At 37.5% G+C, this 26,860-nt stretch overlaps 1 protein-coding gene across 1 annotated transcript in view; it reads right to left on the bottom strand.

Moving 5' to 3' along the window:
* The window catches only part of LOC115222602 (short-chain dehydrogenase/reductase 3), an 88,001-nt gene that overhangs the window by 6,124 nt on the left and 55,017 nt on the right, over positions 1 to 26,860 (bottom strand). The window contains exons 4-6 of the mRNA XM_029792899.2: positions 22,590 to 22,834; positions 11,605 to 11,730; positions 1,594 to 1,706 (exon numbers count right to left, since the gene is read on the bottom strand). Coding sequence (XP_029648759.1) covers positions 1,607 to 1,706; positions 11,605 to 11,730; positions 22,590 to 22,834 — 471 coding nt within the window. The 3' untranslated portion in view covers positions 1,594 to 1,606. The remainder of the gene's footprint in view (positions 1 to 1,593; positions 1,707 to 11,604; positions 11,731 to 22,589; positions 22,835 to 26,860) is intronic.

Raw genomic sequence — 26,860 nt, 5'->3', positions numbered from 1 at the left:
CAGTACCGCCTGACTGGCCCTCGTGCTGGTGGCATGTAAAAGCACCCACTACACTCTTGGAGTGGTTGGCGTTAGGAAGGGCATCCAGCTGTAAAAACACCATTTGAGCATGGCCATTGCCAGTACCGCCTGACTGGCCCTCGTGCTGGTGGCATGTAAAAGCACCCACTACACTCTTGGAGTGGTTGGCGTTATGAAGGGCATCCAGCTGTAAAAACACCATTTGAGCATGGCCGTTGCCAGTACCGCCTGACTGGCCCTCGTGCTGGTGGCATGTAAAAGTACCCACTACACTCTTGGAGTGGTTGGCGTTAGGAAGGGCATCCAGCTGTAGAAACTCTGCCAGATCAAGATTGGAGCCTGGTGCAACCATCTGGTTTGCCAGTCCTCTGTCAAATCGTCCAACCCATGCTAGCATGGAAAGTGGACGTTAAATGATGATGATGATGATGATGATGATTAGTTTGGTAGTTCTGGGTCAATAAGCTCTGATCTTGAGTGACTAAAATAATGCCTTTGCTCTCTGCTTTAAACCCTGACCTCTGTAGCCACTGATGGATGTGCTTCTGGTCTACATTAGCTTGTTTGCTACGGACCACATATTTGCCATGCAGAGGTTTTTGTTCCAATCTATCAGTCAATTGTTTAAATGCTTCTTGATTTGCCAATGATTTCACCTGCTTTGCAACAACAGTTGAGACACTTCTATCATGCTGTTCAACCTGGGTATTATACATGAACTCAATAACAGGTTTTTTTGCTCTCCTTCATAACAAAAACAAAGCTTCTTACATCTCTCACGGTTTTTAATGAGTTTTAGCATCCAGTTATTAGATGTTTCAGGATATTTGGCCAGTCTAATTGTAGTGGTCTTGTAAGGGATTTCAAATTGGATCAAGCCTCAACCTCCTTGGGCTCTGGGAAAGTAAAGACTTTCTGTATCTGCCTTTGGGTGGTGCATCTTATTGCAAGTCAGCAGGTTACAGATTTTCCAATTAATCTTCCTTATTTCACTCATATTCCATTTCAACACATTCAGACTATAAACAACAACTGGAACTACTAAGGGATTCATGGCTAACACCTTATTATTATTATTATTATTATTATTATATTATTATTATTATTCAATGCATTGGCAGAATTTTTAGCAAGTTGAAAAAATTTCTTAGAGGTATTTCTTCTGGCTTAACATTTTGAGTTCAAATCCTACTGTGGTCGACTTTGCCTTTTACCATTTTGGGAGGAAGAAGGGGTCAACAAAATAAGTACCAGTTAATAACTGGGGTGAAGGTAATCAGCTATCTCCTTCAAAATTTTAGGCCTTAATGGGTATAATATAAAAAGGATTATTTATTTATTAAATTATTTATGTCAAATTACAAAATAAAGTATAATGATACTCAAAGTTTGGAAAATATAAAAAGAAAAGTCAAAGAAAAAAAAATCAACAATTTCTTAAAAAAAATTTTAAGAATATATATTCAGAAAGATGTGTGTTAAAAGGGCAAGAATGGAAGGGATTTCCATAAAATGTAAAAGATTTTTTAAAATGTATTAAAGAATAGTAAATCATTAAAAAACAAGGATTACATTTAGATTTCAGTCAGCTTGATGTAGAATTTCCAAGTTTCTTGCATTTTTCCATTGCTGTTGAAACACCAAAGAACTTGTTTAACTTTGTGGTCACTTCAAAGGGCATGAGTCTATTAATTGAGAAATAGAAATGTCAAAGTCACTAATTAGAAACAAAATTAAAATAATAATAATAATAATAATAATAATAACACCAAAATGATATTGACACTGGGGAACAAATAGATGAAGCCTAATATGTACCCATCATGACTATTTGTCTGATAAAGGTATACCAGGAACATGCATCACAACCATATGTGCACGATATGGTGATCTCATACAAAGATAAACAGCACATGACTTTGCATGTGGGGCCCAGTTAGAATTTTCTTCAGGTCCCTGAATAAAGATTGTTTTAAGGATGATGGACACAACACCCATGTTTCCAAAGGTGAATTATTCAAACCCCAAATAATTCCTCTCAATACATGACTATGATGCTCCTCCACTCCTTCTGCTCATGATCAGAGATGCACATATCATCAGCTACTAAGGGTCAAGCAACTGACAAGCAAATCTGTGGTATTGAGCAGAATATTTGCTGTAGCCCATCTTTTATATCAAGACAAAACCATGTATAGGATAATACTTCCAAGCAGTTAAGATCAGAAGCCATGAGAGCCACTGCCTGGTACTGCATCAGGGCATATAATAATAAAAATTGTTTGTATTATGTTCATGAAATTATATAAACAAAGATGAAATAAAACATGGTTGTGTGTTAAGAAGCTTTCTTCCCAACCACATAGTTCTGGGTTCAGTCCCGTTGCATGGCACCTTGGACAAGTGTCTTCTACTAAAGCCTTGGGTCAACCAAAGCCTTGTGAGTACATTTGGTAGACGGAAACTAAAAGAAGATTGTCATGTGTATGTGTGTGTGTGTGTGTGTGTGTGTGTGTGTGTGAGTGTGTGTGTGTGTGTGTGTGTGTGTGTTTGTGTGAGCACGCACGTGTGCTTGTGTGTGTGTGTGTCTTTGTGTCTGTGTTTGTCCTGACTACCACTTGACAACTGGTGTTGGTTTATTTACATCCTTATAACCTAGCAGTTCAACAAAAAGAAACTGATAGAATAAATACTAGGCTTGAAAGAAAAAGAAGTAAGTGCTGGGGTCAATTCATTCGACTGAAAATTCTTGAAGGTGGTGCCCCAGCATGGCCGTAGTCTAATGACTGAAAGAAGTAAAAGATAAAAAAATAAACTGAAAATATAAATATCAAATTTCTTGCTGTTTCAAAATTATTGAAAGTTGTAATGTTTAGCAATGGTGATGTAAAGATTTGTTAAATTCCAAGTGGAATGGTAAAAAAAGGTGAAAAAAAGTAAAATGATGAACAGTTACTGTTAGGACAAAATTGAGAAGTTATTTGCAAGGAGAAAAAGACGAGAGAAATATAAAATACTATAGAGTGGGTGTGGCTAAAGATGAGAGAGATAAACAGTACTGTATAGTGAGTGTGGCAAAAGATGAGAGATATATATGGTTCTGTACAGTGGGTGTGGCTAAAGATGAGAGAGATAGATATGGTTCTGTACAGTGGGTGTGGCTAAAGATGAGAGAGATATATGGTATTGTATAGTGGGTGTGGCTAAAGATGTGAGAGATATGTATAGTACTGTACAATGGGTGTGGTTAAAGATGTGAGAGCTATAAAGTACTTTCAATGGGTGAGGTTAAAGCTGAGAGAGAGAGAGAGAGAGAAAGAAAGAGTGTTGTATGGCGGGTGTGGTTAAAGTTGAAAGAATTGAAAGAATGAATGAAAATGGCATAGGGCTGAGATAGAAAGACCTAAGCTAAGAGAGAAAGGATTATCCTCATTGAATGGTAAATAAATGAGGGAAGTAGGTGCCTTGGGATGGAGAATTCCTGAGTGAGAGTGAGGCATAAAAACAACAGAGTGAGACAATAGAAATGGCATATTCCCATTTATACATATAGGCATGGCAGTGTGAAAATAAGTTAGCTTTCCAACCACATGGTTCTGGGGGGTGGGGGAATTCACCTTGGTTGGAAACAGGTAAGGGTTGGTGATAGGAAGGGCATCCAGCTGTATAAAATGTGCCTTCACAAATTCTCTCTCATTCAGGCAAGCATGGAAAACTGGATGTAATATGATGACAGCAATGTGATGAATATGATATAGCTAATAGTAAATTACAATTTAAGACAGCAAAGCTGACAGGTCAAAATGTTTAGCAGTATTTCTTCCATTGCTATGCTCAGGGGTCAAATTCCACTAAGGTTGACCTTGTCTTTCATCCTTTTAGAGTCGATAAAATAAGTACCAGTTGAGCCCTGGGGTCAATGTAATCAACTTACACCCTCTCCAAAATTGCTAGCCTTGTGACAAAATTTGAAACCAATATGATTATTATTATTATTACTATTATTAAAGAGATAAGCTGGCAGAATTGTTAGGACACCAGACAAAATGCTAAGAGGCTTTTCGTCCATCTTTATGCTCTGAATTCAAATTTTCTTCCAAAGTTGACTTTGCCTTTCATCCTTTCGGGGATCAATAAAATAAGTACCAGTTAAACACTGGGGTTGATGCAATTGACATACACTTACCCCAGAAAATTGCTGGCCTTTTGCCCCAAATTTTAAATCAGTATCAAATTACCAATTTGAGTCTGGAGAATTAAGACCAAAAACATTAATTTAACACGAGCATTCAAAGAACTTTGGATTTTGAAAAAAAGAATCTTTTTCTTGGAAATATATAAGGGTTGATGACAGGAAAAACCTAAGGATCCTACTTCAAATAACTCCCTATATAAATTCATGGTACCATGGAACCATAGAAAAAATGGTTATTATGTGAATGAATACACACACATACACAATAGATAATGCGTATATATATAATAAATATATGTAGTAGATATATCTATATATGTATATACAATATATATATGTAAATCTTGCCCAGGTGTTGAAACCATAATGGTATCTGTGGGGCAGTTGATGATAGTGGTATGTTGGATTGTTGGTATGGCTGTTTTTGTATATGTGGAATAGTGTTATAACACATCCTTAGACAATATATATATGTATATATATTATATACAATTTAAAAATAGGATAAAATCTTTATAAGAATTTATCAAGTAGTCAGTATGAAAAATCTCTTAAGAGAAAAAATCCACCAATTTTTTCACTTACATATATTTATTTATATTATATAGAGGGTATTACTACACATAAATGCCACACGCTAGCAGGGACTCTTAAAGTCAAAACTACTAAAATAAATAAACACATCGTACCGAATGCAACTCTCGAAGCAAGTCATTTTAGTAGTTTTGACTTTGAGAGTCCCTGCTAGCATGTGGCATTTATGTGTAGTAATGCCCTCTATATAATATACATATATATATATATTATATATGTGTCTTTACATACATGTATACATATACACTTTACATACAAATACAGATACGTATACTTGTGTGTGTGTGCATGTTTGTGTGCTAAGACCAAAACGATCAAACGAACCAGTGAAATTAGTACTAATTTTAATTGATTAAACATTTTAACTAATACTCTTAAAGAACCTAATTAATTACAAGAACATTGACTCAAGGAATTAACAAATGCTGGCAAATAATAATCACCATTTAAAGTTACTTCTGCGTGACCCCTATTTGCACCCTACCCTTTTGCTGTTTTGCTTTATTTTGCTGATCACTGCATTTTTACATAACTGCAGGTTCTAAAACCTTGCAATTCTCTCTCATATTTTCTCACTCTTTCTTCAACCTCTCTCTCTCTCTCTTTATCATTTTAGTATTCACACAATCCTACACCACCTCTCTCTCTCTCTCGCTCTCTCTCTCTCTCTCTCTCTCTCTCTCTCTCTCGCTCTCTCTCTCTCTCTCTCTCTCTCTGTTGTCTTCCTACAATTACTTACAGCTTGCTAGATTTTATGCATTAGATTTATAGATTTTTATACAGCAGAACTACCAAAGCACAGGAGTAGTTATGTGGTAAGTAGCTTGCTTACCAACTACACGGTTCCGGGTTCAGTCCCATTGCATGGCACCTTGGGCAAGTGTCTTCTACTATAGCCTGGGGCTGACCAAAGTCTTGTGAGTAGATTTGGTAGACAGAAACTGAAAGAAGCCCATCTGTCTGTCTGTCTGTCTATCTATTTGTCTATCTAATGGGATTCTACCTAGAAAGTTTCACTCTGAGGCACAAGTTTGGGCAATAAAGGCTGATAGAATAAGTACTAGGGATCGAGTTGTTCAACTAAAGGTGGTGCTCCAGCATGACCACAATCAAATGACTGAAACAAATAAAAAGAAAAACGAATATGTATACACACACACACAATGGGCTTCTTTCAGTTTCCATCTACCGAATCTACTCACAAGTCTTTGGTCAGCCTGAGGCTATAGTAGAAAACACTTACCCAAGGATCCATACAGTGGGACTGATCCAGAACCATGTGGGTAGGAAGGAAACTTCTTACCACACATATGTATGTATAAAATTATGTATAAATTTGTACACGAAAATGAGGTGGAAGAAGAGGGGGATGGCAACAACAATTATGATAACACTGTATGATGATGATGATGATGATGATAACTAAGACGAACATGATGACAATGATGAACATTATGATGATGATGAAAACAAAGGCAATAATCATGACGATAATGATGATGAGGATGATGATGAAGCAGGTGATGACGACGATGATGGTGGTAGTGGTGGTGGTGGTGGTGGTGGTGGAGGTGGTCATGATGTTGGTGATGATGAAAATGATGATCAGGAGGAGGATGACGATGACAACAGCAACAATGGTGATGATGATGATGATGATTATAATGATAACCTCGACTACAAACATACACATGAATACAATACAAATATATATATATACACACACGTTCATACTATATACTCTTTACTCTTTCTCTTTTTTACTCTTTTACATGTTTCAGTCATTTGACTGCGGCCATGCTGGAGCACCGCCTTTAGTCAAGCAAATCGACCCCGGGACTTATTCTTTGTAAGCCCAGTACTTATTCTATCGGTCTCTTTTGCCAAACCGCTAAGTGACGGGGACGTAAACACACCAGCATCGGTTGTCAAGCAATGCTAGGGGGACAAACACAGACACACAAACATATACACACACATACATATATACGACAGGCTTCTTTCAGTTTCCGTCTACCAAATCCACTCACAAGGCATTGGTCGGCCCGGGGCTATAGCAGAAGACACTTGCCCAATGTGCCACACAGTGGGACTGAACCTGGAACCATGTGGTTGGCTAGCAAGCTACTTACCACACAGCCACTCCTGCGCCTATATATTGACATTCAATGTTGAACCGCGTGTGTATGTGAAAATGCTTTCAAATGAATTTATGTGTCTGCTTCAGATGTTTATCTAATAATATGTACGAGTTTGATTTTGCGTGTGCATAGCTTTATGTGCAAGCGTACAAACATGTATATGCGTTGTGTGCGTGTCTATGCATACATGTATGTGGATGTGTCTTTCAGCATGTATATATATGTGTTTGTGCAGATATATATAAAACATATATATATATATATATGTCACTTGTGCATGTGTATAATATAATTGTATACATGATATGCATACATGTATGTGGATGTGTCTTTCAGCATGTATATATGTGTTTGTGTGTGTATATATATATATATATATATATATATATATATATATATATATATATATCACTTGTGCATATGGCATATGTATAATATAATTGTATACACTATATGCATGCATGTGTCTGTGTAATAAGCAAATCTGAACATGGTGTGTATGTGTATGCATGTGAATATGTGTGTATGTCAGTGTACGGTGATGTGTGTGTGTGTGTGTGCATATGTTGTATATACGTGTCTGCACATGTGCAACTTGATATGCACACGAGTATGCATATATTAGTTATGTGTCCGTCCGACTCTTTGCAGAATATTTACAAGAAATACAATGCAGATTTGTCAATTAATTTGTGCAGGTGAAGTGGTGGTGGTGGGGGGTAGGTGGGGGGTTGCACGGTGGAATGTCCGTCCGGCAGAGCAACAGGAAATCAAACAGTTCAAGTGCATCGTCACATGCAACGGTGCAGCTGACAGTGCGAAAATAGTCAATGATTAAGGTTGGCCATTCGCTGCCAGTTGCAGAACTGTTCTTAGATTGGCGATTACATAATTACTGACATTGTCGTTGTCATTGTCATCATCGTCATCGTCGTCAATTTTATCGTCACTATCATCATTGTTCTTCAAGTTGTAGTCAAGGTTATCATTATCATCACCATCATCATCATCATCACCATTGTTGCTGCCATCATCATCATCATCATCATCATCATCCTGATCATCATTTTCATCATCACCAACATCATGACCACCTCCACCACCACCACCACCACCACCATCATCGTCGTCATCACCTGCTTCATCATAATCCTCATCATCATTATTGTCATGATTATTGCCTTTGTTTTCATCATCATTTTCATCTTAGTTATCATCATCATCATCATCATCATCATCATACAGTGTCATCATTATTGCTGTTGTCATCCTCCTCTTCTTCCACCACACTGTTATTATTATTATATTATTATTATTATTATTATTATTATTAAGGGTGATGAGCTGGCAGAATCCTTACCATGCTGGACGAAATGCTTAGCATCTTTCGCCTGTTGCTGTGTTCTGAGTTGAAATTCCAGTGAGGTTGACTTCGTCTTTCTTCCTTTTGGGGTCGATAAAAATAAGTACCAGTTGAATACTGGGGTCGATGTAATTGACTTGTCCCCTTCCCCAAAACTGCTACCCTTGTGGCAAAATTTGGAACCATTATTGTTATTATTATTATTATTATTATTGAGTGAGAGAGCAGTTCATGCTATCAAAGTGACACTGGGGTAAAATATACGAAGCCCAGTATACCCATCATGACTACCCGTCTGATAAGGGTACACCAGGCACATGCATCACAACCATATGTGCGTGACATATCAAGATAAACAGCACATGACCTTGCAGGTGGAGCCCAGTTAGAAATTTCTTCAGGTTGAGTAGCCCATCCCGCTCAAAAGGTCCCTGAACAAGGGTTGTTTAAGAATGTTGGACACCATGTTTCCAGAGGTGAATTATTCAAACCCCAAAGAATCCCTCTCAACACATGGCTATGATGCGCCCCCACTACTTCTGCTCATGATCAGAGATGCACGTATCGTCAGCCACTAAGGGACATGCTCAACTGGTTATGGTCAAACAACTGACAAGCAAATCTGTGGTATTGAGCAGAATATTTGCTGTAGGTCATCTTTTATACCAAGACAAAACAACGTACATGATAACACTTCCAATCAGTTAAGATCAGAAGCCATGAGAGCCACTGTCTGGTACTACATCAGTATTATTATTATTATTAATATTATTATTATTATTATTATTAAGGCAGCAGCTGGCAGAATCATTAGTACACTGGATGAAATGCTTTGCAGTATTTTAGCCGACGCTACCTTCTGAGTCCAAATTCTGCTGGGGTTGACTTTGCCTTCCATCATTTCAGAGTCAATAAAATTGGTATCAATTATACATACTGGGGTCGATGTAATTGACTTAATCCCTTCCCCCAAATTTGAGGCCTGTGCTTCCAGTAGACAAGATTATTATTATTATTATTATTAATAAGGTGGCGAGCTGATAAAATCATTAGTACTCTGCTTAGTGGTATTTCAGCTGTCTTTTATGTTCTGAGTTCAAATTCCACCGAGGTCAACTTTGCCTTTCATCATTTCTGGGTCAATAAAAAAAGTACCATTTGAACACTGGTGTGTATGTGTGTGTGTGTGTGCATGTGTGTGAGGGGGGGGGGCAATGTAATCAACTCATCCTCTCCCCCAAAACTGCTGCCTTTGTGGTAAAATTTGAAACCGTTATTACTTTCACTTTAGTGAAGGCAGAGGTATTGTTTTCAGTTGTGTTTGATTGTTTGTTTGTGGACAAGATATTTCAAGAACTGCTGGATGGATTCTGATGAAACTTCCAGGGTTGTTTGGCCTCATAACTGGCACAAACTGATTAGATTTAGGGATCGATCCAGTACCAGACAAGGATTTTGGATTACCTTTCCTGTATTTTTACTTAATTTTTGAGAGCGATTGGGCTCATGTTTAGTATTCTCGTTTGTGAGAGCAGTCGAGTTTATTTCAGATATTCTCATTTTAAAAATCCTCTCTAGCTAATCGTTGAGAGGACGTTGGTGTTGCCTTGGTGGGGGATTGCACTCTCTGAGTGCTCTTATAGTATTATCATCATTAAGGCATCAAACTGGTAGAGTTGTTAGCACACCAGATAAAATGCTTAGGGGCATTTTGTCCGTCTTTATGTTCTGAGATCAAATTCCACTGAGGTTGACTTAGCCTGTCACCCTTTTGGGGGTCAATGAAATAAATACCAGTTGAACACTGGGGTCAAGGAATTCCAACCACGTTTCGTGGTTTGCTACCTCAACAGCTCCTTTATAGGATCCAGTGGCTAAAGACATCATCAGGAGGAACCAAGTCCAGTTTCAGCCCCTATTCCTCTATTGTTTTCGACGTGATGCCTCCCCGCCTTTCAGAGGTATCTTCACTTCTGGTGTTGAGTGGGTTTTTTTCTTTCTCCTTTTTTCTTTTGTTCTTTGGTTTCTTTGATGCAGTGTCAATGAATGTCAGCAGGTGAATGACTATCATGCCAAATTTCCCTTTAAATACTCACCAGTAGGCTCCAGCAGCCAGCACCAGCTAACTGTCATGTGACACTGTCTAAGCTTCAACTGACCAACTGGTCCTTGTCTCCAAAATTTTAGGCCTTGTGTCTTTTGTAGAAAGGATTATTATTATTATTATTATTATTATTATTATTATTATTATTATCATTAAGGCGTCAAACTGGTTGAATCATTAGCACGCCGTACCAAAATGCTTAGCAGCATTTCATCTGTCTTTATGTTCTGAGTTCAAATTCCACTGAGGTCCACTTTGCCTTTCATCCTTTCACAATAGATAAAATAAGTACCAGTGAAATACTGGGGTTGATGCAATTGACCAAATGTCTTCTCCCAAAATTTGAAGCCTTGTGCCTTCAGTAGAAATAATTATGATTTTTACTACTACTACTACTGCTACTATGGCTGCTGCTGCTGCTGCCACCTCCACAACTGCGCCCCCACTACTACTTCTATTACTACTACTACTACTACTACTACAACTAAGGTGGCGGGTTGATAGACTCTTTAACAAGCTAGGCATAGCGCCTAGAAGCATGTTATCCATCCCTGTGAACATCTCTCTCTCTCTCTCTCTCTCTTTCTCTCTCCTCCCTGTGAACATATCTATCTTTATGTGTCTGAGGAGACGGAAAAGTATTTACATCAATTGCAACCAATTAATAAAATGTAATATTTCTCTCACATCTGTCTCTCATCTCTCTTTCGCTCTGTTTATGTATGTGAGTATATTTCCCTTGTGTGTCTGATGAGAAGGAGAAGTGTTTATGTCACTCAGGTTCAACTAATGAGAGTCTTCCTCTTTCTGTGTGTATGTGTGTGTGTGTGTGTGTGAGTGTGTAGTCTGAAAATGGGCACCAGCCAAATGGTGATGCATATTTCTCTCTATGTGTAGAAGAGAAGTTTTCACTTAATAAATCGCAACGTCACTCTCTCTCTCTCTCTCTCATTCTTTCTATCTGTACTTCTCTGTGCATAAGCATGTGTGTATGTGTGTGCAAGTGTGTGTGTCTCCAGTGCCAAAGTATACTCTCACCAAAACCAATTCAATATCCAGCCATGCCAAATCCTCTGCATCCAAATAGCAGCACCTAATCATCTCATCTCCAAAGTTCCATGTTTAAGATCAGAAAACCCAATGGGTTGACCGTTTAGAAAGATTCAACAATCATTAAGTCACTCACGTCTTTAATATGATTACATAACCGATAAGGCGTGGAATCATGAGGGATTTGGTATTGGTAAGAACTGCTTCTACTGTCTTTACAGCAACATACTTTTCATCCACAGGAGGAAACAAACGAGGAAACCTGAAACAAATAAAAAAAATTTATCCTGTTTTAAGTTTTTTGGGAAAATACATTCTGAAGCAATGAAATTAAGCTTCTTGATTTAGTTAATTGTGCTAAATTGCTTTAGGTTCTTCTGTAATATTGCGTAAACACAGCCCCTTGACCCAGTGAGGTATCAAAAACCATGACATTTGGAAGGAGAGAGGGAGATGGACTGCATCACCATTTGGCTGGTGCTCATTTTTAGACTACACACACACAAACATTCATAGTAAAATCAATTAAAAAGAATACAGTGAGCTCACTGCGAGGAGTGGAAAATCCTTCGTTTCAGACAGTCCTTCTTCAGGTGATAGGTTGAGAGGAGAGAAATTAGTGAGAGACAGCAGAGTTTTACATCGTTTAAGTTAAAAAAAGAAACTGGCTGCAACTGATGGGGAACACAGTAACATGTGAGCTTCGTATGTGAACAAGAAGGGGCAAGAAAAACTGTGAGAAAGAAGAAGGAAAGAATAATGGAATGACAAGAAACAGGCAAATAGAGAAGTGAGATGAAAGGAAAAAATGAAGAAGGAGGGGAGTTGAAGGATGAGAAAGAGTTTAATGAGATAAAATGTTTTTCCTTTTAGTCCTACACCTCCTCATACTTCATTAAACCCTTTGTCATCCTTCAACTCCCCTCCTTCGTCGTCTTTCCTCTTAAACTCACTCTCAATTTTCTTCCTCTCGTTCCATTTCTCTTTCTTCTCATTCCATTATTTTTACCTAATTTTCTTCTTTCTATGTTTCTCCTACCATTTCTTGTTCACGTACAAAGCTCACGTATTCCTGTGCTCCTTGTCAATTGCAGCCAGTTTTTTTTTTTTTTTTAAGTTAGAAGATATAAAACTCTACTGTGTCTCCCATTAATTTCTTTCTGTTAAACTTTTTCCTGAAGGAAGACTGTCTGAAACAACGCAGTTTCCACACCACACAACAACTTCATGGTAACTCTTTTTTCTTTTTTAATTTCTATTGATTTTTTTACTATATAAGTTGTGCCTGTGCAGAGCAACAGCTTCATTGGAGTCTGCTTGATCACATATGTGTATATATGTGTGTATATACATACTATATTCTATGTCTGCTCTGTTTATGTGTGTGTGAGAACAGAATCCAATTATTGCTGTTACTTTGGGCAGTGTCTTTAAAACAACGATAACTGGTCAGCGATATCAAATAAAAGATATGAACATTTGAACAATCTTTAAATAAATATACTTGTTTTGTAGTTATCTACTTCTTACCCATCATCATCACCATCATTTAATGTCTGTTTTCAATGCTGGTATGGGTTGGATGGTTTGACAGGAAACTGGGAAGCTGCAAGAGTTACATCAAGCTCCAACATCATCTTTGGCATGGTTTCTACAGCTGGACGTCCTTCCTAACACCAACTACTTTACAGAGTGCACTGGGTGCTTTTTTCCCCTTGGCACCAGCACAAGTGAGGTTGCTGTGTAACTTGTAAGAACAGTGAAAAATGAAAGAGGAAAAGCTCCCACTACTAAGAGGAAGTATTTGGGAGGGGAAGGTGGAGGTGGTTGGCCACATGCCAGGCATTGAGAGGCTAAAGTATGACAGAGGGACAAGCACGAGTGTCTTGCTATTGAAGAGATACATGGATGAATGAAATAAGGGGAAGATAGTGATGGGGTGCTAGAGCAAACTCTCAAGGAACAAGAAGGTGAGCATGAAAGAAGGCACAGGCAGTGAGTCATGGGAGGAGAGGGGGGATGAGAGAGAGAGGATGCTTTCATAAGAGTATGAGGAGGGAGGAAACAGGTGGAGGTAGGAGACAGCTGAGTGGACTGGAGCAATGTGAAATGAAGTGTTTTGCTCAAGAACAAACATTGCTCAGTCCTGGAATTGAAACCACAACCTTACAATCATGAGTCCAACACCCCAACCACTAAGCTATGTGCCTCCACAAAAATAAAGTTACCTCTATCAGTCATGCCGACTCCTAAGGACCAGTTTCCTGGTTTCCGGGTTTCCATTGCATTTAAATTTCACACCTGAGCAGGACACTGGTCTGTTGCAGGGTTAATCCTTTTTGCCAGCTGAGTGGACTGGAGCAATGTGAAAATGCAGTGTCTTGTTCAAGAACACGTGTCATCTGGTCCAGGAATCAAAACCACAATCTTACAATCAGGAGTCCAACATCCCTAACCACATCATCATCATCATTGTTCGACTGTGGTCGAGACAATGGAATATACTATGTTACGCCAGACTTCACGGTCCATCATAGCATTATGGAGATCATGTTGCTGGATGCCTGTATCCCTGGAGATTACATCAGGGTAGGAGAGTGTGCGCCCTCTGGTATTACAGGTAGATGGCTTCCAGAGGAGAAGAGTAGAAATTACTTCTTTTTCAGCTCTACAACAATGTCCAGCAAACTGGACTCTCCTCCCTTTCACAAGAGATGACACAGGTGGTAGTTTCCCATATATTTGCATTTTGGTTGGATGGTGCTTCCACGAGAGATTTTGAGCTCTCATAAGGAGGCGAGTGTAAGTTCCATCCAACCGCCTCTCAAGCTTCTTTGATAACGTCCAGGTTTCTGAGCCATATAGTAGAATTGGTTCGACTGTGGCTTTGAAGATTTCAAGTTTGAAATCTCTACTTAGATTTGATGACCAGATCTTATGCATATCATTACAGGCTGACCAGGCCATACCCTTTCTAGTTAGAAGATCTTTTTCAGATAATATGTATGACCCAAGATATTTGTAACCAGAAACCATTTTTAGGGCGTGCCTCTACTGAAGGCATGGAAAGGGGGGGGGGTGACTTGTTAAAATCGTATGGGCAGGAATGGAAGTGGTTCAGGAGGTGGAGTAGAAACCACTAGGGAGTAGATGGGAGCAACTGCTGCAGCTGGTTTTAGAGCCTCATAGAGATTTTAATTATCCAATCTGCTTTCAGTATAGTACTTAGATAACTACTATACTTAATAGTATCACTAGCTATGATATAAAGAGCAAATGTAGGAGAAATTGCAATTATATCTTATGTTCCTTATGTATGTTTCACTATTGTGGCTGTTTGGGAATTCTGCACTGAATTTATCAAGTGCAACTGGATGCTTAACCACAACATATCAAGGAGATACTTTATTGCATTATGTTACATACATATGTATATATATGCTCAGAGTCTCCATGGAAGTAGTTGATAGCTTCTGTGACTTAGGTGAACTAATTAGCAATGGAAGACATAATAATCAGATTAACCCTTTTGTTACTGTATTTATTTTGAGATGTTCTGTGTTTCTTTAAATTACTTTAAATATAACCAAGAATTTAGTAAAATAATTTAGTTATCATTCAGTTAGTGTTAGGAACATAAATTGTGACTAAAGTTTGGTGGAAGATTTTAATTCAGAACTTATGAAAATAAGACATTTATACTCAGAGCCAGAGCCAGTTTCAACCAAGTTGGTAACGAAAGGGTTAAGAGAAAATAGTGGAAAAGTGTTCAGTGAGAAATTACCACTGTTGCCAATAAAGCGTTTACTTCTGAGAATGAAGTGCAGATTGTGTGGTGCCTATGTATAAGAGAAAATGATGATGTATTGTAGTGAGATGTGGGCCATGAATGCAGAGGACATGTGAAGGCTGGAAAGAAATGAGTTAACCATGATCCACTGGATGTGCAATGTTAGGGAGTTAATGAGCATGAAATATGGAGGGGAAAAAAATGAGCTGAGAAGAATCAGACATCATGTGTTTGAATGATGAAAACTGCACTGATGTGGGCCTCATGATGTACATGGAAGCAGTCAGTTGTTAATAATAAGAAGTGCACTCCAAGTGGATCGGATTAGTGGAAGAGGGAAACCTAGCAAAATATGGAAAGCGGTGAAGATTGATCTCAAGTGATTGAAATATTGCAGAGTAAATGACAATGCCTAAGACTTGTGATGAAGCACCACGCTAGAAAAAAAAACCCCTCCCCAACACATGGTAAGCATTAAAAGAAGACATGCTGATGGTGCTGGCGATCATAATGTTTGTCAATATTCATCTTCTAACCCTTATTTATATTAAGTTTCCCTATACTCATACTCCCTCTTGTCTATTGCTCTCCCCTTATCATTTCTATATTGCCCTACCGCCTTCCCATCACCACACCACCAGCTGTGTAGTGAAGCATGATATCACACTGGATACGTCTGTAATTAGTCCACCTCTCACCACCACCCATTCTTTACCTTTATCCCTGACCTGAGTAGGAGAGCAGTAAGTCTGAACAGGAACTGGTTTTGTCCGTGAGGACTTGTCCAACCCATACAAGCATGGAAAAGCGAGGGTAAAAGTGGTGACAAGGATTCTGACACTGATTAATGATGGCGATATGTATATACACATATAATCACACATAGGCAGAAGGGTAGCTGTGTGGTAAGAAGTTTGCTTCCCAACCTCATGGTTCCAAGTTCAATCCCACTGCATGGCACCTTGAATAAGTGCCTTCTACTATATCCTTGGGCTGACCAAAGTCTTGTGAGTGAATTTGATAGACAGAAACTGAAAGAAGGCCCATCTCACACACACCACACATATATAATACAAAGGAATAGGGATTCAATCCGGACAGATACCTTATGAGCACCCTGATAAAATCCAGACTTGGCAAACCACACTGAATGATAGGAAACATTAAGAACCATTTAGAGTAAACCGGGCATGACCCTGTGGTTAGGGAGCTTGCTTCCTAGCTACATGGTTTCAGGTTCAGTCCCACTGCGTGACACTTTGGGTAGGTGTCTTCCACTATAGCCCCGAGCCGACCGAAGCTTTGTGATTGAATTTGGTAGGTGGAAGTTACTGCCGTGTGTGTATGTGTGCGTATAGCTGCTCAGTGCCTCTCCGAAAGAGAGAGAGAGGGAATTAAACTGTATTCCCTTCAATTGCCAGCCCAGGTCAAACCATCCAACCTATACCAACATAGACAATGGACGTTAAATGATGACGATGATGATGATGCTGATGATGATGATATATGAGTAATTACGATAAACACAAGTTTAAATTATTAGTTTCACCGTTATGATTGCTTGGAGCTCAGAACTGGATGTTCCGTGTGTCATTGGATGCTTGAACAGAATTTGTTCTGTATATCATAGCCAGTAACACTACTAAGTGTAATATTAATCAAACCACTACACCAGAAGCAGTTTGGGTGGTGATAATCTACAGAGAGCTCTAAACTCAACAGAAGCAGTTGTACATCTAATTATATACACAAGATATAATATAGATATGTAGGTGTGTGTGTGTGTGTGTGTGTGTGTGTGTTGTGTGTGTGTTGTGTGTGTTGTGTGTGTGTATGTGTGTTTCTGTCTCCTTGCTTTGACTTCACATGAAAGTTGCAAGCAAGTGTCACTCTTACACAAGCAGGGTCCTTTGTTTCCAATCTTCCCTGAAAACATGTCTGGTCATGGATGAAATATTACCTTGCTTGGAAACTGTCCATGTCTTCTTTTATGCCCACCTTCTTGTTCCTTGAGAGTTTGCTCTAGCACCCATCACTAACTTCCCCTTATCCCATTCATCCATGTATCTCTTCAATAGCGAGACACCTGTGCTTGTCCCTCTGTCTTACTTTTAGCCTTTCAACACCTGACATACAGCCATCCACTTCCACTTTCCCTTTCCAAATACTTCCTCTTAGTAGTGAGAAATGTGAGGTGATGGTTAGTGATAGGAAGGACATCTCTCTATCGAGTGTTTTCCTCAACAAATTCTGTCCAACCCATGCAAACACAGACAAGTTGAAGTTAAATTATGATGACAACAATGATGATGATACCACCATCAGTATAGCAACTATAGGCAAAACATTATTATCAGTGATAGCAGTGACAGTAGTAATCATATTGGTGGTAGTGGTGGTAGTGTTTGTGAGGGTGATAGTAGTGGTGGATATGGTAGCAGCAAGACAAAAAGTACATGAGGTGAAACTCGAACCTGCAAAGCTTGTGTAAATTACCCTACCTGTTTCCATTCAGCTGTGGAACATTATAAAAAACAAAAATATATATATTAGCAATATATACATATACATACATACACACACACACACACACACACACACATACACACACACATATATATTGAGAAAAAGGAGGCAGTCAGAATTTTGGATAATTATTTATAAGCGCTTTCATTCATTTTTCAAACTCGTCAAGACAAAATCAAAATGGTAAAAACAGAACGTTTCATTGTTCTGTTTAGAAGAGGGGAATATTGTTTTTGTTTTTTTGGAAAGGGAGAGAGAGAGTGAGAGAGAACGAGAGAGAGAGTATGGGAGGTTTCTTTTCAATCTGAAGTGGTGAATTCATTGAAATTTCATTACAAAGCATTTTTCTTTTTTCTTTCTCCTTTCTTTTTTCTTTCCATTGTATACCTATCAACACATTTGTAAATAAATATATTTTCTCACAAGGACTGGTGACCTTACAAAGATGTCAATTTTAGGAAGTAGGATGGAAGAAATAAGAAAAGGGGGTGAGGGTGCAGTCATAGCTGAAAAATAAAAAAAGAGTTCTAAGTTCAAAGTCCTATGAGAATGTATATTCTTTTACACTGTATGGCCAAGTCCCATATTCTGTGTAATTGCATGAACAAACATTAAATATTCACAAAATAGGAATTTAATAAAATAATTTGGTATTGTTTATTATTCAATTTCTCAGGTATTCTTTATTCTCTCTTAAGAGAAAGAATACTAGAAGCATTTTATCACTGAATAGGAAAGATATTTAATGTAGCTATTTGGCAAAGTAATTTGTGAAAAAGATCTCTTTTGAATTATCTTATCTAAGCAGGCAATAAAAATTAAAATAAATTTTACAAAAGGATGAAACACTAAAAAAAATATACTTAAGTGGGCCCTGTTTTATTATGCAATTTATATCCTACTGAGTGGCTTCCAGCTAAATATACAAAATACATACAAAACCCAAGTGTGATGTTTGATTAAATGTACATTGAGAGTAAATTGAATTATAAACAGTACCAAATTATTTTTTTATATTCTGATTTTATTTTCCTAATTTATGAATATTGTATTAATATTTAATGTTTGTTCATGAAAAACATGGAATTACACAGAATATGGAACTTGGCTATACAAATGTAAAGGAATATACATTTTCATAGGACTTTGAAACTTTAAAGTCTTTTTCATTTTACAGTGATGTCCACACCTTCCCCCCTTTTCTTATTTCTTCCATTATACTTCCTAAAATTGACATCATTGAAAGGTCACTAGCCCTTGTGAGAAAATGTGTTTATTTACAAATATGCTTATAGGTATACAATGGAAAGAAAAAAAACAAAGAAAGGAGAAAGAAAAAAAGAAAAATGCTTTGTAATGAAATTTCAATGAATTGACATGAAATTGAAAAGAAGCCTCTGTCTGCATGTCTGTCTTTCTATGTATCTATCTATCTATTTATCTTTTCCCCTCCTTTATTATTATGTTTTCTCCTCATTCTTGATTGTTCTGACAGCTCTCTCGCTCCTTATCCCCCATCCCTTTGCTTTTCTCTTTCTCTCTCTCTTCCCCTTTTTCTAAAAAAACAAACAAAAAACAAAAACAATATTCTCTTCTTAACAGAACAATGAAACATTCTGCTTGTACCATTTTGATTTTGATTTTGTCTTGACGAGTTTGAAAAACAAACGAAAGCAAGCGCTAATAAAGAATTATCCAAGATTCTGACTGCCTCCTCTCTATCAATATACAATATCTGTACACCACTTCAAAAACTCTACACACACACACACATTTTATACAGACATACTTCAACCTACATTGATAATTGGTTCCAAGACATTGCAACTTAACTTCAAAAAATGATGTAACACACACAAAAAAAAAATTGAAAAGAGCAATAAAAAAAATTCAATAAAATTCATTAAAAGAAAGACATTTCTAGTGTTATAAAATACTATATTTTAAACACAGGAAGTATGGTGTATGAAAAGCGAAACAAAGTAAACCTGTACACACATTTGAATTTCCTGGTATGAATTGGAGCGCCACCTTCTGTTGGAAAGCTAGAATTAAAGGTCCCAAACACCATGTGAATGAGTGTAAACATTGAAACTCTCATTTACTTATTTACTTGTTTCAGTCATTTGACTGCGGCCATGCTGGAGCACCGCCTTTAGTCGAGCAAATCGACCCCGGGACTTATTCTTTTGTAAGCCCAGTACTTATTCTATCGGTCTTTTTTGCCGAACCGCTAAGTTACGGGGACGTAAACACACCAGCATTGGTTGTCAAGCAATGCTAGCGGGACAAACACAGACACACAAACATATACATACACATACATACATATATATATATATATATATATATATATATATACGACAGGCTTCTTTCAGTTTCCGTCTACCAAATCCACTCACAAGGCATTGGTCGGCCCGAGGCTATAGCAGAAGACACTTGCCCAAGATGCCACGCAGTGGGACTGAACCCAGAACCATGTTGTTGGTAAGAAAGCTACTTACCACACAGCCACTCCTGCGCCTATGTAGAATTCTTTTACAATTTATTGGCTTTTATTTCTTTTAATAAACTGATTTATACATATTTTCACAAGTATTTTATTTGATTTTTATATATTTCAGTCTTAGTTTTCATGTTCTTTTTATTTTTTGAAATTTCTATTCTTTTAAATATGTTTTGCTGAAACTGGCGTAAAATGGAATAAACTGACTGAAGTTGAGGTTTATTTTTTCACATTAATTTCATGAGAAAAAAAAAAAAGGTAAGTAAATAACGATGTAAAGTCAAGAAAATGATGTGAAGTACTTATTGTACGTTTTTAGCAATGTTAAAGAAAATATCATCTTGGCTGCTTTTTTTTTTTCACTGGACAAAAATTAATATTATCAAAAAAAACAATTTAATTTATCTATTTTTGATTTTATTATGTGTTATTCTGTCAAGTATCAAAAACTTTGGAGACTTGAAGCTGACATTTGAATTTTAAAAATAATGCAGACTGCAATATGTTAATAAAATGAATGATGTCCAAAAATTGTTAAACACAGAAATTTGGATAGTAGCACCTGAATCTTTGATTTTAAGAAGCAGACAATTTTTAATTTATTTTAGGTAAATTGTATGGTTTCAAATAAATTTTGATGTTGATAACTATGTCTAAGCATTACCCAATGAATATAATAAACAACTTTCTCTGTATGTATGTCCCAAAACATACATTCCTGCACACACAAACACACACACACACCACACACACACACACACACACACACACACATGCATGCATGCATGCACACAATAGGCTATCCTGTTGAAGCTGTCTAAATTTCAATGTCGGAGCCTTGTTTTTAGGTTAGAAACTAGTTCTTTCTTTGCTGATGAGCAATTCAAAAGATAAAACTACGCAAACTTACATACATATATACATACCTTACAGCCATCCATCCATCCATCCATAGAGATAGATACATATACATGGACACATACATAACAACATCCCTACATGCAAATGCACACACAGACACATAGATACCCACACTCAGATGCATAAATACATACATATCTATCTATCTATCTATCTACCTACCTACCTACCTACCTACCTACCTACCTACCTATCTATCTATCTATCTATCTATCTATCTATCTATCTATCTATCTATCTACCTACCTACCTACCTACCTACCTACCTACCTACCTACCTACCTACCTACCTACCTACCTACCTATCTATCTATCTATCTATCTACCTACCTACCTACCTACCTACCTACCTATCTATCTATCTACCTACCTACCTACCTACCTATCTATCTATCTATCTATCTATCTACCTATCTATCTATCTATCTATCTATCTATCTATCTATCTATCTATCTATCTATCTGTCTATTTATCTGTCTATCTATTTATCTATCTATCTATTTATCTGTCTATCTATCTATCTATCTATCTATCTGTCTGTCTGTCTATCTATCTATCTATCTATCTATCTATCGATTTATCTGTCTGTCTGTCTGTCTGTCTGTCTGTCTGTCTATCCATCCATCCATCCATCCACCAACCCATCCATCCATCCATCCATCCATCCATGCATCCATCCATCCATATATACATATATATATATATATATATATAAACATACCACACATATGCATACACACACACACAAATACATGCATAAATCATCTCCACACATACAGCTGCTCACCACATGCAAACATACATACACACACACACACACCACACACACACACACCACACACAACACACAAACACATATATAAATCATCTTCCCATACATACACTTGCGTCAGAATTAATTAGCACTTCTCAATTTCTACATTAAATAGGTTAAATCAATTAACCTATGAGCTGTTCAAAACGTCCTTACGCGATGAGAAAACTTAGTATGGTGTGATTTCGGTCCTTGTGAGGCGCTACCTATATCTATTAAACAAAGGAAGATTTGTCTGCATCCGCACTCCAAGTTTTTTGTTTCACTGCTATGTCAACATCATAAGGCTGTAGACTCTCAACTGCTCTGCAAACAAAGTTACGTCATCGTTCTGCGCAACAGTGAACTCGCAACAAAGCAATAGTTCGAGATATGGCCACTAGGTGACAGTACATACCTACCTGAGTGAAGAGCAAATCAAGGGTGCTAATTAATTTCTGACGGTAGTGTATATATGCACAATTACATACACAAACACACACACATATGCAGACACATGCACACACACACAGGAAGGAGAGAAATGAAGAAAATGCAATAAAACATAATAAAATAAAACAAACCTAATTTCACAGCCAGCGAACATACTGTTTGAAATCTGGAATGGATAAACGGCAGTGGATTCAACACCTTTGTAGGTAGCACTGTCTAACATGGCTGCCAGAGAATCAGCAAAAGAAGTCACGCCAAACTTGGAACTGCTATAGGATGAAACACCATCCATTCCTGAGATTCCAAGACAAGATCCAATCGTCACGATGTGGCCATGTTCTAACTGCTGCATCTCAGGTAAAAACGTTTTCACGGTCTATTAATCAGAAAAATAAAAAAAAATAAGAATAAAAAGAAAACAAAAAATAATCCCCTTCCCCCTTCGTCGTCATCATTTAATGTCCACTTTCCACGCTGGCATGGGTTGGATGGTTGATAAGGTGGCGAGCTGGCAGAATCGTTAGCACGTCGGGCGAAATGCTTACCGGTATTTCGTCTGTCATTACGTTCTGAGTTCAAATTCCACCGAGGTCAACTTTACCTTTCAACCTTTCGGGGTCGATAAATTAAGTACCAGTTACACACTGAGGTCGATGTAATCGACTTAATCCATTTGTCTGTCCTTGTTTGTCTCTTCTGTGTTTGGCCCCTTGTGGGTAGTAAAGAAATAGGTTTGATATGGAGCAGGCTAACAGGGAGCTGTCCAAACTCCAACAGTCTATTGTGGCATGGTTTCTATGGCTGGATGCCTTTCCTAGCACCAACCACTTAACAGAGTATGCCAGGTACTTTTTACATGCCACCCAGCACGGGTGTATTCACACAGCACAGGCACAGGTGCTTTTCAAGTGGTACAGTTACCTAAAAGGACAAGTCTGTGTGTGAGTGTGTGTGTGTGTAAGATAGAGATTTTTACTTAGTTTGACAAAGCTCGTCAAGTTTAGCAAATTGCATCATCTCCTGGTCCCTCGTCAGGAAAATGTGTACTTGATCATGTTTTAAATTTAAATTTGGTCTCAAGGTTAAGAAATTTGTTTTGTGACCGGTTTTTGCATTGTAACACCTCATTGGCTTTTATCTTTCATCGTTTTACCTTTTACTTGTTTCAGTCATTGGAGTGTGGCCATGCTGGAGCACTGCCCAGAAAGGGTTTAGCTGAGAGGTTCTCAAACAGTTTTGATCTATGGACCCCTTTGATTACTATTTTATTCTAGTGGACCTCCATAGCTATTTGATGTTTAAAAACTAGTTTTATAGAAACTTCTTCCAAAATTGATATTTTGTTTATCATACATTAACTTGTATAGGTTGAACTATGGAAAACAGAGAAAGAAACCAATCTGTTTCTTACCAATACATATATCTAAAGCAGGGGTTCTCAACCCCTTTTTTATGTATGGATCTCTTGATTACTATTTTATTCTGGTGCACCCCATATCCATTCTATGTTTAAAACCTAGTTTTATTGAAACTTCTTTCAAATTTCCTATTTTGTTTTTCTTATACATTCACTTATGTAAAATGTTAGAGAAAGAAACCTGACTGTTTCTTGCAATACATACCAATACTTACATCTAAAGCAGGGGTTCTCAAGCCCTTTTTTATGTATGGACCCCTTGATTATTATTTTATTCTGGTGGATCCCCATGGCTACTTGATGTTTAAAAACTAGTTTTATAGAAACTTCTTTCAAAACCCCTATTTTGTTTTTCACTACATACCAATACATACATCTAAAGCAAAAACTTTTCAGGGGTCCCTTAAAATACTATTGTGGATCCCTAATACACTATTTTGTTGTGTGGACTCCCCCAAAATCATATGGACCCCAGATGAGAACCACTGGTTTAGTCAAAACGATCGATACCAATATTTATCTTCCAGTCCAGTACTTATTCCATCAGTCCCTCTTGGAGAACTGCTAGGTTATGGGGGACACTAACAAGCCAACACTGGTTGTCAAGTGATGGTAGGGGACAAGCACAAGTACAGACACACAAATATATACAAACACACATATGTATGTATACATATGTGTGTGTCTGGTAAGAAGTTTGCTTCCCAACCACATTGTTCAGGGTTCAGTTCCACTGCATGGCACTTCAAGCAAGTGTCGTCTACTGTAGCCATGGGTTGACCAAAGCCTTGTGAGTGGATTTGGTAGATGGAAACTGAAAGAAGCCTGTTGTGTGTATATATATATTATATATATATCATGGCCACACCTCAAATACTGCTGCCCCCTGTGGTCTCCCCATACAAAACAAAACATCTTACAAATTGAATCATCCCAGAGAGCATTCACTAAACAAATTAAGAGCATGACTGGTCTCGATTACTGGGGCTGCCTTAAAGCCTTGAAACTCTACTCTCTCCAGTGCCGCCGCGAGCAGTACATCATTTGCAATATGTAGAGAATATACCACCAGCATTGCCCAAATGACCTGAACATTAGCTTCAAGGTTCATCCAAGGCTGGGACCACAGGCTATATGTCCCCTGCCCAATTCAGGATCACAACATATAGATACACTGCGACACAAATTCTTTTCCTCAACAGGCCCTGCCCTGTTTAACATTGTCCCAAAACAGATCAAAAAGGAAAAGGATCCTATTGCCTTTAAACGAAGTCTGGACAGATTTCTTCAAGGAATACCAGATAAGCCACCCATACCTGGATACAACTCACTCAACAAGAACTCACTACTAGAATGGACCATAAACAAAACTTGACTTAAAAAGGATTTAGCTAATCCTATTAAGTAGTGCTATTAAGTTAGACATGGCCTGGACCGATCTAAGTTATATATATAAAGAATTATGATTCAGTTGAATTAGGTACTTAAGTTGAGGCACCAAGTCAGTCTGATATTGTCTTCATGGCTCGAAGTTACCTTCAAATATTTTAGAAACAAATAATATTATACATATCATACAATGATTTAGTGGCAGAAATTATAAGGCGGTGAGTTGGCAGAAACGTTAGCATGCCGGGCGAAATGCTAAGCTGTATTTCATCTGCCACTACGTTCAGAGTTCAAATTCTGCCGAGGTCAACTTTGCCTTTCATCCTTTCAGGGTCGATTAAATAAGTACCAGTTACGCACAGGAGTTGATATAATCAACTGAATCCATTTGTCTGTCCTTGTTAGTCCCCTCTGTGTGTAGCCCCTTGTGGGTAGTAAAGAAATAGGTATTTCGTCTGCCACTACATTCTGAGTTCAAATTCTGCTGAGGTCGACTTTGCCTTTCATCCTTTCGAGGTCAATTAAATAAGTAACAGTTACGCACTGGGGTCGATATAATTGACTTAATCCATTTGTCTATCCTTGTTAGTCTCCTCTTGTGGGCAGTAAAGAAATAGGAAATTATCTGGGGTGCCATGTTTTTCCTAACATACCCTCTATTGTATAGAATTATACATAATATTTATTTCTTTATTGCCCACAGGGGGCTAAACATAGAGGGGACAAACAAGGACAGACAAAGGGCTTAAGTTGGTTACATCGACCCCAGTGCGTAAGTGGTACTTAATTTATCGACCCCAAAAGGATGAAAGGCAAAGTTGACCTCGGCGGAATTTGAACTCGGAACGTAACGACAGCTGAAATACTGCTAAGCATTTAGCCCGACGTGCTAACCTTTCTGCCCTTTTATAACCCCTACATGTTTAATCTGCATTCCCTCCATGCTTAGATTACACAATTTCCCCTTCGGTTCTAAGACTTTCTTCCCTATCAGTCGTAATAGGTATATTTACAATTGATTACCAGAGCCCATGACTCCCTTAAGTATATTATATATCCCCTAAGAACTGCTATGATTCTACACATATCTGGAAATATTTTATAAAACCAATACCAATGGTATTTTCATCATATTTTATTTATTTTTTAATTAGCTTTTATTATGAATACCATGACTTATCCTTATTTTTTTATCTTTCATCTCTTTTTATATCCAGTATATATTTTATGGCATTCAAAATGTAAAATTTTTATCGTTATTTCTATTTTTACATTCTATAAATACTTTATTGAAATTTTATACAAATATTTTTTTCCTTTTATTCATTTTTATTTTATTTTATTTTATCTATTCTTTTATCTTATATTATATAATTGTATTTTGGATATCTATATACCCTCATATATATACTGGTGTAATTTCTATAGATTGTGAAGGGGTTTGTAACTTTTCTCTATAGTAATCATGTTATGATATAATACAATATGGTATTTATATTTATAATTGCACCTATATATTTCATTTATATATATATATATATATATATATATAGCGTTATTAAATCTCAGAATGAGATTGAAACAGTAATCGCTCGA

Source organism: Octopus sinensis, linkage group LG20 (assembly GCF_006345805.1).
Source record: "Octopus sinensis linkage group LG20, ASM634580v1, whole genome shotgun sequence".
Lineage (NCBI taxonomy): Eukaryota > Metazoa > Mollusca > Cephalopoda > Octopoda > Octopodidae > Octopus > Octopus sinensis.
This window is presented reverse-complemented; position numbering and strand designations above follow the sequence as displayed.